Source organism: Symphalangus syndactylus, chromosome 8 (genome assembly GCF_028878055.3).
Source record: "Symphalangus syndactylus isolate Jambi chromosome 8, NHGRI_mSymSyn1-v2.1_pri, whole genome shotgun sequence".
In the NCBI taxonomy this organism is placed as follows: domain Eukaryota; kingdom Metazoa; phylum Chordata; class Mammalia; order Primates; family Hylobatidae; genus Symphalangus; species Symphalangus syndactylus.
The window spans coordinates 145,783,094-145,800,314 of NC_072430.2; the positions used below are offsets into that span (position 1 = coordinate 145,783,094).

A 17,221-nucleotide genomic window follows, 5' to 3' on the forward strand; every position below is an offset into this window, starting at 1 on the left:
GTGCAGTGGGGTGATCTCGGCTCACTGCAAGCTCCACCTCCCAGGTTCACGCCATTCTCTTGCCTCAGCCTCCCCAGCAGCTGGGACTACAGGCACCCGCTGCCACACTCAGCTAAATTTTTTGTATTTTTAGTAGAGACAGGGTTTCACCTGACCTTGTGATCCGCCCACCTCGGCCTCCCAAAGTGTTGGGATTACAGGCATGAGCCACCGTGCCCGGCCGCAGTTTTATCAATTTATTTGACAGTAACTTTGGTAATCAGTTTGATTATTGACGTTTGGATGATTCTGATATATTTCTTACAGGATGAGTTAGAATTGGCTACGATAACATACGCAGTTTGCTAAAATTGATCCTGGTTTTGTCATTCTCTCAGATTTTGGATGAAATTGAAGAACATAACATCAAAATCTATCACTTACCTGATGCAGAATCAGATGAAGATGAAGATTTTAAAGAGCAGACTAGACTTCTCAAGGTAAGAACTGGCTTCAAATCCACAACATAAATAACTCCTGTTTACTGTTGTCCATGTTAAGGTGAGAGAGATTGCCTGGGTATGTTCAGTTACGATAGTATTTTTGCTTTAAATATATTTTAAGGCCTCATGCAGTGGCTTATGCCTATAATCCCAGCACTTTGAGAGGCCAAGGCAGATGGATCAGTTGAGGCCAGGAGTTCCAGACCATCCTGGCCAACATGGTGAAATCTCATCTCCATCAAAAATACAAAAATTAATTGGATGTGGTGGTGCACACCTGTAGTCCCAGCCACTCAGGAGGCTAAGGCAGGAGAATCACTTGAACCCAGGAGGCAGAGGTTGCAGTGAGCCGAGATCACGTCTCTGCACTCCAGCCTGGCGACAGAGCAAGACTCTGTCTCAAAAACAAAAAATCGATACAGCTATCACCTAAAGCTTAGAAATTTTATTGTAGGTTTAGTTTGTTTTCATACAATTTGTCCCATGTAGAAAGTATCTGACACTTCTCAAGAAAATGTTACATACCCCCAGCTTTCCAGTTAAATTTTGTAGTCAATACCAGTGTGTTAAGTCTGCTGATGTTCTCCTGTTCCCAGTGAACTCTGGGGTTCCCTGTGTGGAGCCTGTCTACTCTGTGTGCCTCTTTCTAGGCTAGCATCCCGTTCTCTGTGGTTGGATCCAATCAGTTGATTGAAGCCAAAGGAAAGAAGGTCAGAGGCCGCCTCTACCCCTGGGGTGTCGTGGAGGTGGAGAACCCAGAGCACAATGACTTTCTGAAGCTGAGAACCATGCTCATGTAAGACATTTGGTGTGTTCCTTCTGGCAGAATTTGGCATGAAGAATATGGATTTCAAATGGGATGTACACTTGGCCCCAAAGATAGTTGCAGCCAGCAGCTTCATTGCCGTCCTCAGTGTTTCTCACATTGCAGAAGTGGTGTGGGGCTGTTGCAGCTTGGTGCTGAGAACCCTCACCCAGGGGCCCTCTGTGGCACTACTAAACTAGCTCTTCTGCCTGTGGCCTGTAACCTGTAGTACCTTTCCTTCTTGCTAAGATCTTACATCTTTGATGTTAAAAGGAGACTAGAACCTAAACTGGGGTCTGAGAGGTCCCCAGTGCTGGTAAGGAAATGGTCAGGCTGTACAGGCCCCTGGTCCGCTGCTCTACGCTGAGCCACACCTGGTGCCCCGCTCACCAGTCTGAGACTCACTGTATGGCCCTGGTTAGCTTTTTGTCTTCCATTTATTATTAATAACAATTACAGACCTGAAAAAATAGTCGTCTTTTCCTTTAAAAATAAATTTCAGGGCTGGGTGTGGTGGCTCACGCCTGTAATCCCAGCACTTTGGGAGGCTGAGGTGGGCGGATCATGAGGTCAGGAGTTCAAGACCAGCCTGACCAACATGGTGAAACCCCATCTCTACTAAAAGTACAAAAAAAAATTAGCCGAGCGTGGTGGAGCGCACCTGTAATCCCAGCTACTCAGGAGGCTGAAGCAGGAGAATCACTGTTGAACCGGGAGGCAGAGGTTGCAGTGAGCCGAGATTGCACCACTGCACTCCAGCCTGGGTGATGGAGCGAGACTCTGTCTCAAAATAATAATAATAAAAAATAAATAAATAAATAAATTTCACATATTGTAACATGCATACATTGCTTTTACTCTTGAAAAAAGAGGCTGAGGCCGGGTGCGGTGGCTCACGCCTGTACTCCTAGCACTTTGGGAAGCCCAGGAGGGCGGATCACTTGAGGTCAGGAGTTTGAAACCAACCTGGCCAATATGGTGAAACCAGCCTGGCCAACATGGTGAAACCCGTCTCTACTAAAAATACAAAAAAATTAGCCGGGCGTGGTGGTGGGTGCCTGTAGTCCCAGCTACTTGGGAGGCTGAGGCAGAAGAATCGCCTGAACCTGGAGGTGGAGGTTGCAGTGAGCCAGGATTGCGCCACTGCACTCCAGCCTGGGCAACAAGAGCGAGACTTCATCTCAAAAAAAAAAAAAAAAGAACAGGCTGAGAGTATTGCTTAAACTATACCTCTTTAATCAGAGGACTTCAAAGAATGACTGATGTGGATAAATCAGTGTTTTGATTAGCTAAAAGTTTCTACATAATTGCCGCATGTCTCACTTAGTTTAGCAATTTGTAGCGAGTTGAAATCAGTAACGTTACTATCCGAGCTGTGTCAAACACGATTTAATGGTTGTGTAAGAAGTTAAGCGCACTCAGCCCCTCCAGGGCTGCATCCTTGTGGCTATCCCGATCCCCATTATTGAGGGGGGTGTGGAGGCTGAAGACAGGGTTTGGGGACTTGACTTTAGTGTCAGTTGTGTGTTTCTCACAGTGAGGTAGAGTGAGCCACTCCTTGGCTATCTGAATCCATTTCCCTGGATCCTGAATAAATAGGAATGTGTTACAATGTTTGCTCATTCTTGCCTGCTTAAGTATTGTGAATAAGCTAGGCAATAAAAAAAAATTTTTTTAAGAGTGTTTCATAAGATGAATGGAAGGTTAAGTTGTTGGCTAATATTCTTGGATCCAGAGTATTAGTCCTTCACTTTATGGTCTTCTACATAGCTGAAGCTAACCAACTCTTCTTTCTCATAAGAGAGTAATATATAAATTTTGAGTTATAGGAGGCATGAATATTTTCATTACATTTTCCGTAAGTCCTTTTAAAAGAGCGTCTTCTATTTCAGACATTGTTGACCTGAAAATCTCTTAAAATCTGTCTGCCATCCTGTGGTAGTGATGGCCTCACACAGGGGTGACAGTGCCTCTGGCAGAAATCCCCCTGAGAGACTCAGTCGAGACCTGTGTTTGTATGTCATTTATTGGGGAAGAAAGGGAGAGCTACACCTCACTAGACATTTCCACGGCCATACTTATTATCCTGAAATCCCAGCAGCTTTATGTACAATTTACCAAGTAATTTAAATTACTACTGTTTCTTCTATGTACTTGATGGGTGGTTTTTTTTCTCATGAGAATGTCATGTGCATGATGCCACCTTGGTGCATTCCTCTTCTCTTTCAGCACCCACATGCAGGATCTCCAGGAGGTGACCCAGGACCTTCATTATGAAAACTTCCGTTCTGAGAGACTCAAGAGAGGCGGCAGGTCATCACACTGTGCCCCTTTCTCTGTATCGTGTCACCCTGAGCCACAATGTTCCTCCTCCTCTATGTGTTCAGCTCAGCCTTATCGACCATTAAGCAACATGGTTTGGTTTCCTACTCAAAAGCTATTATAAAAGAGTTGTTAATTTAATCAAATTATGCTCTTTTAGCCTTTTAAAGAAAAAGTACATTTAATGATATGCACATAAAAACTTTAGGCCAGGCATGGTGGCTAATGCCTGTAATCCCAGCACCTTGGGAGACCAAGGCAAGGGAGATTGCTTGAGCTCAGGAGTTTTGAGACCATGGGATTACATGGTGAAGTCCCATCTCTACAAAAATTAAAAAAAAAAAATTAATTCAGCCGGGCATGGTGGCACACACGTATAATCCCAGCTACTTGGGAGGCTGAGTTGGGAGGAGCAGTTGAGCCTGGGGGGTGCAGTGAGCCATAATTGCACCACTGCACTTTATCCTGGGCAATAAAACAAGACCCTGTCTCAAAAAACAAACAAAAACTTTAGATGGAAAGGCCAGAGGCTTGTGTCAAGTCCTCCTTCAAAAGCATCACTCTGTACATGAGGACAAACTTGTTCCCATTAGGAAATTGCGGCACCCGAGTTAAGAGTGAGGCCAGGATGAGTGGCTTCCAAGCAGCCAGTGGCTGTTGAAGCAGCAGCTTCGATCCTCACAAAGTCCTGCAGCCACCCTCACTCACCTTTTCTTTTTAACCATTCTAATATGTTTTTATGTAAGTTTTCTGGGAGGCCAAGGCAAGTGGATCACTTGAGTCCAGGAGTTTGAGACCGGCCCTGGCAACATAGGGAGACCTCGCCTCTATAAAAATTTTTTTTAAATTAGCCACATGTGGTGGTACATGCCTGTGGTCCCAGCTACTAGGGAGGCTGAAGGGGGATTGCTTGAGCCCAATAGGTCCAGGCTGCAGTGTGCTATGGTCGCTGCGCTCCAGCCTGGGCAAGAGTGAGACCCTGTCTCAACAACAAAAGTTTCCTGTGTTGTAATTCATTAAAATTCTCACATTCTAATAATTTGATGGATTTCCAGATACATATGTTGTACACATTGAAGTCTAATTATGAGTTTGGAAACAAGACATTAAGAAAGATTTTAGAGGCAGCAAGAAAATTCCACCCTCTGGAAGCTGAGCAGGCGCTGGCCCAGAGATGGGGATTAGTGTGCTTTGCAGAGCACAGTTCTCAGGTGTGCTTGAGGAGCTTTGCCCCTCGTTCACTCACGCAGATCCTGCTCCTTAAATGTGGTGACTACATTCGTATTAATAAAGAATAACTTATCTCAAAGCAAATTCTTCAGATAATACCAATTTTTTGAGTGGGTAAGAGCAAGTGGTGTTGCTCAAGCTTAGAGTAAGAAAAGTCTCTTGAATGTTCCATTTCATGTTGTTTGAACCTTTTTTTTTAAATCATTCTGTTCCCTTTTTATTCATTATATCTTTAATTAGAAAAATGATAGGCCGGGCGTGGTGGCTCACGCCTGTATTCCCAGCACTTTGGGAGGCCAAGGTGGGTGGATCACTTGAGGTTCAAGACCAGCCTGGCCAACGTGGCAAAACCCCATCTCTACTAAACACAAAAAAAATTAGCTGGGCGTGGTAGCACGTGCCTGTAATCCCAGTTACCTGGGAGGCTAAGGTGGGAGAATTGTTTGAACCTAGGAGGTGCAGGTTGTAGTGAGCCAAGATCATGCCACTACGCTCCAGCCTGTGCAACAGAGCGAGACACCATCTCAGTATAAAAAGAAAAATGATAAATACATGTCATTTTAAATTTTAAAGTAGAATTTTGGGGGGAGTATCAAATAACTATTTGTTGCAGTGTTATAATTCTGATTTCTTTCGATTCTTAGGAAAGTGGAGAATGAGGACATGAATAAAGACCAGATCTTGCTGGAAAAAGAAGCTGAGGTAAGTAGAAAAGTACTATTGGTTGGTTGGTTGGTTGGTTGTTTTGTTTGTTTTGAGACAGAGTTTTGCACCGTTGCCCAGGCTGGAGTGCGGTGGCGTGATCTCGGCTCATTGCAACCTCTGCCTCCTGGGTTCAAGTGATTCTCCTGCCTCAGCCTCCCGAGTAGCTGGGACTACAGGTGCCCGCCACCATGCCTGGCTAGTTGTTTTTGTATTTTTAGTAGAGACGGGGTTTTACCATGTTGGCCAGGCTGGTCTCAAACTCCTGACCTCAGGTGATCTGCCCACCTTGGCCTCCCAAAGTGCTGGGATTACAGGTATGAGCCACCGCGCCCAGCTGAAAAGTACTATTCTTGTGACTAAAGGTGTTTTGTTTACATCCATAGATATCATTGGTAATTAACTTAAAGTTTATAGTTTTTCTTTTTTAATTTGTTGAGGATACATATAACTATTACTATATATACACATCTATATATAATAATAAACATGGATATTTACATAGCATACATAATGCTTCATATATTTAGCTGAAAGACTTTGGAGACAATTTAGTAATGTCACTGATTTTTGTAAGTAGATCATAAATATGGAAATATGCTCTGTTGTAAAGGTGGCATTCAGATCAGCTGGAGTTTTGGAAGGCAAACACATTATTCAGTAAACAATAGGATCATAATGGGCTAGCCTTTTGAAAACAAAAAGAAAATACTTCTTTGGTCAAATTAATTCAATATTGATCAAATATTTACATGTTAAAAATAACCACAAAGTCACCTGAAGAAAATTTAGTTAAATGTTTTATAATTCTTTCCTGGAGGCATTTCTGAACACATACAAATCATAATGATAAGGATAAAGATGAATTAACATTTACTATTTTTGGCCAGGCACTGTGGGTTACACTTATAGTCCCAGTACTTTAGGAGGCCAAGGTGGGAGAATCACTTCATGCCAGGAATTTAAGACCAGCTAGGGCAACAGAGTGAGACCCCCCATCTCTACAAAAAAATTAAAAAATAATTAGCCATGCATGTCTGCATGCACCTGTAGTCCCAGCTACTCGGGAGGCTGAGGCAGAAGGATCCCCCGAGCCCAGGAGCTCAAGGATGCAGTGAGCTATGATTGTGCCACTGCAGTCTAGCCTAGGTGAAAGAGCAAGATCCCATCCCTTTAACATATATATGTATATGTATATGCATATGTATATGTATATTTATACGTATGTATATATATTAGTTTTATTGTGAGGCCTTCATTGCCCTCCAGAAAAGCTGACTCATTCCCATTCCCCTTTACTTTGCATTTCCCACCGTCATCAGTCTCTTTCCCTCCTTTTAGGTTAGAAAACTCATATTGGCCGGGCGCGGTGGCTCACACTTGTAATCCCAGCACTTTGGGAGGCGGAGGCGGGTGGATCATGAGGTCAGGAGTTTGAGACCAGCTTGACCAACATGGTGAAACCCCATCTCTACTGAAAATACAAAAATTAGCCGGGCGTGGTGGTGTGTGCCTGTAATCCCAGATACTCAAGAGGCTGAGGCAGGAGAATCACTTGAACCCGGGAGGCGGAGGTAGCAGTGAGCCGAGATTGGGCCCCTGCACTCCAGCCTGGGAGACAGAGTGAGATTCCGTCTTAAGAAAATTTATCATGTTGTCTTATCTTTCTTTGGTTATTGTTTCTGTTTGGCTTGCATATTCGTATCATTTACTTGGTTTTCTCTTTAGCTGTTTTTTTTTTTATTGATTGGTAAAAAGTCTTTATATAACTTTGTCATGTTTTGGGAAAGTGTAGAAGTTGAAATTTTAGGAATCACGGAACACCCAGAAATAATGTTCAAAGACAGCAAACCTTGAAAACCTATAATGTGTGTGTGTTCACAGCTCCGCCGCATGCAAGAGATGATCGCAAGGATGCAGGCGCAGATGCAGATGCAGATGCAGGGCGGGGATGGTGATGGCGGGGCTCTCGGGCACCACGTGTAAGGTGATGTGCACATAGCAAGAAGTCAGGTAGGCCCTGTTGTCCCTTAGCCTGGAAGACAGGCAGTTGTTACTAACATTATTGTGTCAGCTTAAATATGACAGGTTCCTCCTTAAGCCTCATTAATATTTTGCATTTTGAAGTAACTCCATCACTAATCTTAAACGAGAAGAGATTGCTCCTGAAAAACAGAAGCCACTACTTTGCCACCTACTTTCTAGTAAAGATTTTTCATATTTTTGTCTTTTTTTTTTTTTTTTTTTAATAATTTCAACTTTTATTGGGGGTACATTTGCAGGTTATTTTCTAAGCTTGCAAATACCAACATTAGAAGGAAATCATGTATTAAAGCACCTTTATTAGTTGTATTGGAAATTTGTTAATTGTTAAAACATCTCTCTAAAGGGAATAAAAATGTGTTATTAAACAGCTTGTACAGATTAAAAGTAAAGATGGCACAAGGAGGAAGAATTACGCGAGGTAGATAAGGGTTCCCTGGATGGTGACTGCTGACCTCCTGTTCCTCAGATAGCTTTGTCCCGACTGACGGTCGTTAGTGAATAGATATCTGTCTGGCGTGGTGTATGCTGGTCTGCCTGCTTGAAAAGAATCTGCAGACTCCAGAGACTCAGGACCAGGAAAAGGCACATGCCCACTCCCCTGTATCTTATGTATCTTATGGACAGGCAGGCTCTCCGAACTGTCCAGGTGGCCACTCCCATCACTTGCCAGAGGAAAAGCATGAAAGATAAAGTCAGGTAATGACCTAAGAGTCCAAAGAAGAGGGTAGGTCACATGCAACTGGGGTAAAGGCAAACATACAAGAGATCTGATCAGAGCTTGAAATAGAGTTTGAGTTGGCCAAGATCTGAGGATGAAACACTGGGAATTTGGTAGAAGGTCTCCACTACAATTCAGGGACCTCATTCTGGAAGCATGAGTGTGTTCATGAAAACAGGGAGGGGAGTTGAGCCTTCACCGACATACGGCAGGGTGGGTTAGGCAGAAGGCAGGGAGTCTTGAGGCCTCCAAAGCATGTGGACAGGTGGCTGAGGAAGGACCCAGAGTGACTTGCTGGAGCCTTAGTCACCAAATCCTCTTGCAGCTTACTGGGAAAGGTGTTCATTGTAAAATACAGTATTTACACAAAATGCACACAAATATGTATGTACAGTTTAATAAGTTACTGTAAAGAAAACATCCATGTCACCCCCAACTGAGTCCAAGTTGGTTGCTTTAGTTTCATCATCACATTGACACCTTAGAATAGTCCTGAGGGTATGTGCTCAGTTCACACTTTACGGATAAGGAAATTGTTGCTGCTCCAGAGAGTTTAAAAGTATTTGCCGATGGTGCCATGACTTTTAAACGATGGCCTGCTGACTCTAGAGTCTGGTCCTGTGTAACCAGTTACTGGTATGTGACTGGGGAAGTGAGGGTACAGTGGAAAGAGACAAGGATGCCTCAGCGATGCAGCTCATTTGAAGCAGGAAGCAGTGACAGGTGTTTGCTTATTTTCTCTGAGCTTCTGGTTTTCAACCTTTATGGAATGAAAATTTTACTTTTAGATAGATAAAATTTTATTTCTGTATACTTTTTAGTTTTGCAGCATTTCCAGTTTCCAAGAGCCTCATGAATGGCGTTGTGATTTAGTTAACTTTGTGGTCATGTAAGCCCTGCCTTTTGCTCAGTTTATGCCCTTTGTTAAGGAGAAAAGTAGAACTGTTAATGATTAACGCAGCAGACATTGCCTCACTCCCACTGAAGTGTGTTTTGTTTTCTTTTTTCTAGAAAACACTTTCCTGGATAAAAAAGAAAACATTGCAGATGCATGATCCAGCTGTGTGTTTTCAATCCTTGGGAGGGTGCCATCCACATTTTAACAGTACCTGTGCCTGAGAATTTAATTTTTAAAAGATTTTTGATGTGTTTTTTGTATGAAGTACTTTTAACATATGTATTTCATTGCTGTGTTATAGTCTGTATTTTGTGAAGTGAATGTTTTCCATCTTTCTCCCTAACCACTAATGTTAGAATTGATTTCCAAGAATCGGCATGTATACTTAATACTGAATTTCATTGATTTAACTGACTTAACAACTGACTAACCATTGATGAGCACTCCTGATTTATATCTAGCACATTCAAATTTAGCCATAATGTTCCTGAGTGGTAGAGGCGTGTGCCTAGTGATGTAGAAAGATGCACTGACTTGGGGCAAGGCCATCTGCTTACCACATCAGACCACTTGGAGACTCTTTGCTTCCTTGCTTTTATGTTTGTACACGACACCTAAAACCAGTTTTGCTGCTATAATTCTATACTGTTGATTCGTCTGCGATTTTATCTGTTAACCAAATAAAACATAATAGAATTTCCTAATGAGATATATCTTTATACTTAAACGCTTTTTTAGAGGTGAGTTTTAAAGAAGTCTCTTAATTCTGATGCTAGGTTGTTTTTAAAACCACTATGCAAAGAACTCACCGCAAGCCCCTTTTTGTAGTGTTCTCCACTAATCCTGGTTATCCTGTGCTACAGAGAAAATCAAAGTAGTCATGAGCTCCGGTTTCCGTATTGCAAATAAGACTCTTACCTACAAAATGAGATTCAGTAAACTATTTTTACTCAACCAAATTAAAAATATTTTTAAGGAAAATTAGCAGTTGGTCTATTCGGAATCCAACCTTTTTATATTTTATACTGCACTTTAGTGTATTTTCTGTAACTGTAGGTATAGAAGATCTGCCTCCCCTGTGGAAATTGGGGTCTGTTGGTGGGCGTGCCCCTGAAGCCCGGCTTGCGTTGAAAAGTATTCCTGCCCTAAGGCTTTGGTGCCTTGAACCTCTGATGCCTACCGAGTTCTCCTGATTTGGGTTTCCTTTAAATACTCCCTTTTTGAGTGATTTTCTGATGGGAGGAAAGTAGCAGTAATCATTTTTGTGTGTGCAGGCTGTCTCATTTATTTTTAGCCATTGTCGTTTCATTCATTTTGTGTAATATAAACCGTGTGTCGTGTCAAAGCGAAAGACATTTCAAATCTGTAGCATAGGCTAGTGGGCAGGTCTGCACAGTCGAAGCCACACCTGGTCTGTTTTCTGTGCACTGTAGCCTTAGTGTCACCTTTCCTCTTGTGTCTCCCTGTGGTACACTCCAGCGGTTGCCTTTTCTATCATTTCTACTGAAGTTGGGAAATTCAACCCCAGAAAGTGACAGGTGAAAGGAGACAATGGTTGTGTAGGGAGATGGAGAAAAATGCTTAATCTGAGGATGAGACAGGGTTTTATGGTTTTTGTGGAGGCTAGAAAAAACATAAAATGAGGCAGTTAAATAATAATAGTTATGAAGGTGTGCTACAGAAAATAATCTGGTGTTCTTGCTAACTTTGCCCTTCACTGTTGCTTAATTGTGAATAGCCAAAAGCTGTATGTTATGGCTTATGGTGTGAAGGTAACTAAGAAAAAGTGTTCCATGACTTCAGAGTGCATCCATGCAGAGTCCATTATTTGAGTTTGACATTTAATAACTTTGCTGGAAAATCTGTAAAAAAGAAAAGTTTGCTGGTGACTAAACCCCGCATATGTGAGTGAAAGTACTTCAGGCACGCTGCCTCCTGGTAACAGCTATGCAGGGAGGGAGAACCCACACTGCTACACTTCTGATCCCCTTTAGTTTTACTACCCAAATCTAAATAGATACTTTTGATAATAGATAACTGCTCTTTTACTAAGAGGTAGTCTCTACCTGTAGAAATGTATTTTGAAAACACTTATTTTACACAGTAATTTTGTATCCATTTAACCTAACCTTTTATCAATAAAGCACTATTGTTTAGATATTAAATGAGTATTTCTCTTGGTTATTTGCAAGGGAAAGTTGTGAGGTTTTCTGGGAAAATTCAAAGTCTTGACAACATCTGTGTATAAAATCAAGAAAAATTACTTGCATCAATAGCATCAGTACTGGACAACTTTGTACGTATTGGAGATCCAGCCCAAAAGAAAGCACAAAAGATTGGAAAGGAATTATTTACAGGTGATCAGATCATCTACTTAGTACAAGACATCTGGTGAAAATTAACACTAAGAGGTCAGTGATATCTATTTACTAATTAGAAAATGTAGTGAGAAAAGAAAGATCGCATTGATAATAGCAACTACTAAATTACTGGAAATGTAAGTGAATGATTGAAATATATCTAGGAAGAAATTTCTAACCTATAAATTTTCAAGAATAGGCTAAGGCGGCTCTACTACTTGAGTAAAGGAAACTGGAAATCTGAACTGATCTGGGTGGCTGGACGCCTACACTCCAAGGCCTCTAGCCTTCTTGCTGCCCACTGGACTGACCATCCCAGGACCACCTGGGCCCCATTTACCTTGCTATCAGTGTTTTCTGAGCTTCCTTATAGACAGACCCCTGGGTACTGAAACTCTTGCTCTCTCTAGTTCTTCAGCTGATAGCTGCCACACCTGCTGCCTTCCCTCCAGACTGCCAGCCTCAGGTCACCAGCACACACCCTGCAGCCTACCAGGGGTCAGTACCACCCTCTGGCCAGGCTCTCATCTGCACTATCCCCACCCGGCCCTGCCCGTCTGCAGGCAGGGATCCTCTGTTCTGGGGTGTGTGCACCACTCTGGGCCTGGTGGTGTCATTGGGGACTGGTTAGAGGAAAAGCCCCAGAGGTGGGTGGCACATGAGGGGAGCATCCCGCACGGCTGAGCCCAGTGTCGGTGTGCTCAGGTCTCAGACCCCATAGTTGTCTCAGGAGAAACGGAGGTTCCCCTGAGCCAGCATTTCTCCTGCCTGGGCTTCTGGGAAACGAAGGGTCAGGTTTCACTCTGGAATCCACAGCACCATAGGAGGAGTCTCTTAAGTTCCCGGGTGTTTCCTGAAGTTAATTATTCCCTCAACAGCCACATGGTGACAGTGGGTGACAGGGCCGGGCTAGGAGAGCAGAATGGGTAGGGTCCTGAAGAACACATAGGAGTTCAATGAACCTCTCAAGAGAAGGGAAGTATGCTGCGGCAAGTCAGGCTTCCATTCTCAGGCGGGGGTCCCTAGGCCAGAGGACGGCCATCCTGGCCGCCACCACGGAGCAGCCTGTCTCAGCCTTAGCACACCCTCGCGCGATCCTTCGATGATCCCCTTGGGTCCCTGTAGTCCCACGAGGGATGCAATGCATAGGAGTAAGGAGGAGGCTGGCGGCCAGGGACTGAGCCAAAGAGTGCAAGGAGAGCCGGCAAGGCCCAGGCCAAGACCTATCCGCGTCCAGCGAGCCTAGGCCTCGCCCAGCACCTATCCCCGCCCAGCGAGCCCAGACCTCGCCCAGGACCTAGCCCCGCCCAGGGAGCCAGGACCTCGCCCAGGACCTAGCCCCGCCCAGCGAGCCGACTCCCCGCCGAGGACCTAGCCCCGCCCAGAGAGCCGACTCCCCGCCGAGGACCTAGCCCCGCCCAGAGAGCCGACTCCCCGCCCAGGACCTAGCCCCGCCCAGCGAGCCGACTCCCCGCCCAGGACCTAGCCCCGCCCAGAGAGCCGACTCCCCGCCCAGGACCTAGCCCCGCCCAACGAGCCGACTCCCCGCCCAAGATCTAGCCCCGCCCAGCGAGCCTAAAATTCGCCTAGGACATCGCCTCGCTCAGCAAGCCGACGCCCCGCCCAACGAGCCGAGCGCTGCACAGATTTATATCCTACGTCGCTGCCTGCCTGGTCCCGCCCCCTCTCCGTCCGTTCACCAATCAGAACTCGGTCTTGCGCTTTCAGGCCGCGGGATGGGGAGGCTCCGCCCTGGCGCCCCGCAGGCCAATCGACTGCGCGTCCGCGGCGCGGGGGCGGGGTCAGGGCGGGGCGCGCGGCGCGGGGGCTGCCGGCGGGCAGTCGGGAGCAGGCGCCGCCGACGCTAGTCTGGAGGCTGCTGCTCGCGACTGCGGAGGCCGGGCGAGGCCGGTGAGGACGCGGCAGGCGAGCGAGAGGCCGAGGGTGAGGACGTGGAGCGGCCTGGGAGCGCGGGGCCGGGGTGGGCCTCTCCGGGTGGGCGGCGAAGCCCGGGGCCCGAGGCGAGAGGCCCAGGCGGGGCGGGCGCTGAGGCCGCGGTCCACCAGAGATGGTCCCGCCCGGCCTCTGAAGGCCTTCGTGAGGCGGCTGGAGCTCCTAGGCGGGTCCGGGTTAGAGGAGCGTCCGTTTGTAGGGAGCCTGCCCCGTGGGGGCAGGCGGGGCGATGGGCCGGGGAGTGGCCCGCGTGGACTCCCGGGTTGAGGGGTGCCGCGTGGAGGAGGCCGGTGGGGCTGTGGACCGGGGAGTGTCCCGCGTGGACTCGCTGGTTGAGCGGTGCCCCGTGGAGGCCGGCAGGGCCGTGGGCCGGGGAGTGTCCCACCCCGGAAGGACACCCCAAAGTGGGCCATAGGGACGCGCACGGTATGGGCCTGGAGGTGCCTGGTGGATGCATTTTGAGCCGTTTGCCTTTTTAGCATTTCTTTAAATTGTATCTTAAAGGTGGGAATCAAGTGTTAGGTGTTAATATTTTTACTCCATTAAGGGCTAGAAATACTCCTAAGCCAGTGGGTAGCCTACCATGGGAAACCCATGAAAACGGGACCAGAATATGGCCCAGTACATTACACACCCAGATTACAGGCACCTTTTCCATTCACGCTATGGCAGCAACCGCTGGCCTATCGTGTGCCACTAATGGATGTGAAAAACAGAAATTAGAACAAGGCTTCATTGAAGGAAAGATTTTCAATACATAGTGTTAAAAAAGGATGGGCAGATTTAAAACCCAAGGCCAAATCTTTAAAAGGTGGTTTTTCTCTCTGGGTTTGTTTTTGTTTTGTTTCCGTGGGGTATTTTTGTGTGGGCCACTGTGTAAATGTTTGATAACCCTGAGGTGGCAGTGGGTTAGCATGTTGGCCTTGTGTAGACTGCCTTATAACAGGCGACGCAAATTTTCTCAGTACCAGAGAGATGGGAGAGGACATTTGAGGTAGGGAAACACGGAGTAACCTTTACTTGTGGGCCAAATATAATTTAAATTTTCTACATCTGCTTGTTGAAAGTTTTTTTTTTTTTTGAGGTCCTTAAAGGTTTAGGAAGCACTTCATGCTCGTTATTTATTCACTTTTCCAAAACTCTTCAGAGACATGACCAAGTTGCATAGCCCCATTTTAAAGTAGAGGAAAGGGAGGTTGAAAGAGGTGGAATGACCAGTTTAGGGTCACACCTAGGGTACTTGCAAATACCATCTGTACTTCTCATGTGCCCTATCCTTGTTGCAGATTCTCATTAGATGGTTCACTATTAACAAACTAAATGCTGACGATGCAGTTTCCTGGACTGCAGAAGTTTGCTGGCTTATTTACCTATAGGACTATCAGTCGTTAGTAGATTTCCAGGTTCCTTCTATACTAATTCCTTTCCCAAAGAGGAAGTTGATATAAGGCGTATTCATTTCTCTCTGCCTCAGGTTCCTTATTCAAAAAATGAGTTTAAAATTTACTTACCTTGGCCAGGCACAGTGGCTGTAATCCCAGCACTTTGGAATGCCGAGGCAGGCAGATTACATGAGCTCAGGAGTTCCAGACCAGCCTGGTCAACAGGGTGAAACCCCATCTCTACTAAAAACACAAAAATTAGCTGGGCTGGTGGCGCACGCCTGTAATCACAGCTACTTGAGAGGTTGAGGCACGAGAATCACTTGAACCCAGGAGGTGGAGGTTGCGTTGAGCCAAGATTGTGCCACTGCACTGCATCCTGGGCGACAGAGCAAGACTCTGTCTCAAAAAAAAAATAAAATAAAAAAAGCTGTGTTAACAAGATGCCTGGCACAAGGTAAGTGCTTAATAAATGTTAGCCATTATTATTATCAGGTGGACAAATAATCCGAGTAGAAAGTAGAACAAGCTAACCCTGGATATTTACAAAACACAGTTGAGAAAAAATTAGGCAATAATTAAGCAAATTTATCCTGTTTGGAGGGAATGATATGAACTGGATTGCCAAAGCAAAGATCAATGCATGGGCAATTCCATGTGAGCTCATTTAAATCCATTTGGCCCAAAGAATTCAGTTGCTTCCTTCCTTTCCAAACACCCCTGCTTCTAGTCACATCAATACCTCTTCTATATTCAGACAGTAACAGATTTTTCTTACTGCTGCTTACCCTTTCAGTTTTGTTCTTATTTTTCCTTCACCCACTTTCATATCAGCTTGCCAGCTTCCCCTTTACTCAGTGCGTCATGAGCTTCATAAACACAGCATAGTGCTAGATATACAGGCAAAACCCCATTGTAGTGTTGGATGCTGAGCTGAGGTAATTCCAGTCATGTTCTCTGAGATCAGAATATAGAGTCCTTTGACCATAGCGTATTTGTCAATGCCACAGGGAGTTGAAAAGTTGAGGATCCTGCAAAGCAATATGATAAAGCCCAGTCTTTGGTGATTTTCTGGGGAGCGTTTAGTTGACAGTGATTCTGTAAATTGGTCTAATCTTTTTGGAAAGTAGCAGTATGTGGCAAAGATTTTGATTTTGGAATCACACTTTTCAAAACAATCTGATAAACTTTGTTGTGTCAGTATGGTAGAGTACTCCATAGCAAGTAAACATGCTTCAGCAAGCTGAATCCCATCCTCCCATCCAAGGAAAATTTAAACCATTTTGATCCACGGAAATATGCTTTAAAATGTGACTTAACTGAAAGGTTGAAATGGTGTGTACAAAGCAATTATAGTGTTGTAAAAATACATGAGGACGTGAACAGGATCAGGAGGGTAGTTAGAGGGATGTAAGTGGTTTTATTTTAAGAGTCATGAATTGTTTTCCCCTAAACTGGTGTTTTAGTTTATTGCCATTTTAAAATTCAAAAACAAAAAGGCCCTATAATGTTGTAGGATGCAGTGATGAATCTTGCTTAATCCCATCTTTACCCTTCCCAGCCCATCCTCCTGATTGCTTCCCAAAACGAAAATGTGGTCATGTCCTATCCCAGCTGCAAAACCTACTTAGGTATGGGATTCCATCCAGTTGGCCCCCTAGAGCTCGCACAGCGCAACCCCAGGCCACCTCCCCACCTCCCCTCGGGTGTCTCAGCCCAACTATACTCGTCCTTTCCCAGCTGCTCCTGCAGTTTCTATGTAGTCCTCTGCCTGTGCACACACTATGCCCTTTGTCCCCCTGGTCTCCTGTTTCCCTGTGAGGGAAGCTGCTCCAGGTCAGGCTAGCCAGCGGTGCTGCCTCTTACTTTCTGCTCTCTCTGTGACTGCAGTGGGCAGGTAGTAGTGGTTACTTTCTCAGTTGTCTCCCTTTCTGAATTAAACTTCTGTATCTGTGTGTGCTCTGAGCACACCATGCAATCACGATGGGGTTGAGGCCGCTTGCGGAGCTGAGTGACTGCTAACAAATCACTAACCTTTCTGAGCCTGAGTTCCTTGATGCCAGCTGCACATGGTTATTGTGAGGATTAAATGAGATGACATAAGCAAAGGGCTTGACATGCATCTCCTTGCAGTGGTGGTCATATAGGAACATGGTAGCTGTTGTAATGTGTACCAGGGCATTTTTGAGGCCTTGTCTTGGACCTTGTCCTCTTGATGAAGCCTCCTCCCTGTCTCCCTCCAGCTGCCAACTTCCTCTCTACCATCCTCACTTTACTCACTCCAAGGCACTTAATCACCATTTAATACGTGTTAGGTACTGTC

At 45.3% G+C, this 17,221-nt stretch overlaps 2 protein-coding genes across 9 annotated transcripts in view; both read left to right on the forward strand.

Moving 5' to 3' along the window:
- Positions 1–11,368, forward strand: part of SEPTIN2 (septin 2) — a 38,388-nt gene extending 27,020 nt beyond the window's left edge. For all 3 annotated transcript variants that reach the window (XM_055291241.1, XM_063645365.1, XM_063645366.1), the window contains 6 exons: positions 378–479; positions 1,133–1,278; positions 3,517–3,600; positions 5,484–5,541; positions 7,426–7,554; positions 9,317–11,368. In XM_055291241.1, coding sequence (XP_055147216.1) covers positions 378–479; positions 1,133–1,278; positions 3,517–3,600; positions 5,484–5,541; positions 7,426–7,527 — 492 coding nt within the window. In that variant the 3' untranslated portion in view covers positions 7,528–7,554; positions 9,317–11,368. The remainder of the gene's footprint in view (positions 1–377; positions 480–1,132; positions 1,279–3,516; positions 3,601–5,483; positions 5,542–7,425; positions 7,555–9,316) is intronic.
- Positions 11,369–11,474: 106 nt separating this feature from the next.
- The window catches only part of FARP2 (FERM, ARH/RhoGEF and pleckstrin domain protein 2), a 152,505-nt gene continuing 146,758 nt past the window's right edge, over positions 11,475–17,221 (forward strand). For 3 of the 6 annotated variants that reach the window (XM_063645343.1, XM_055291248.2, XM_055291249.2), the window contains exon 1: positions 13,373–13,507. The gene's annotated coding sequence lies outside the window, so the exon portion shown is untranslated. Of the gene's footprint in view, positions 11,615–13,367; positions 13,508–17,221 lie in introns of those variants that run through there. The other 3 variants (XM_055291246.2, XM_055291245.2, XM_055291243.2) reach the window with 3 other exon arrangements.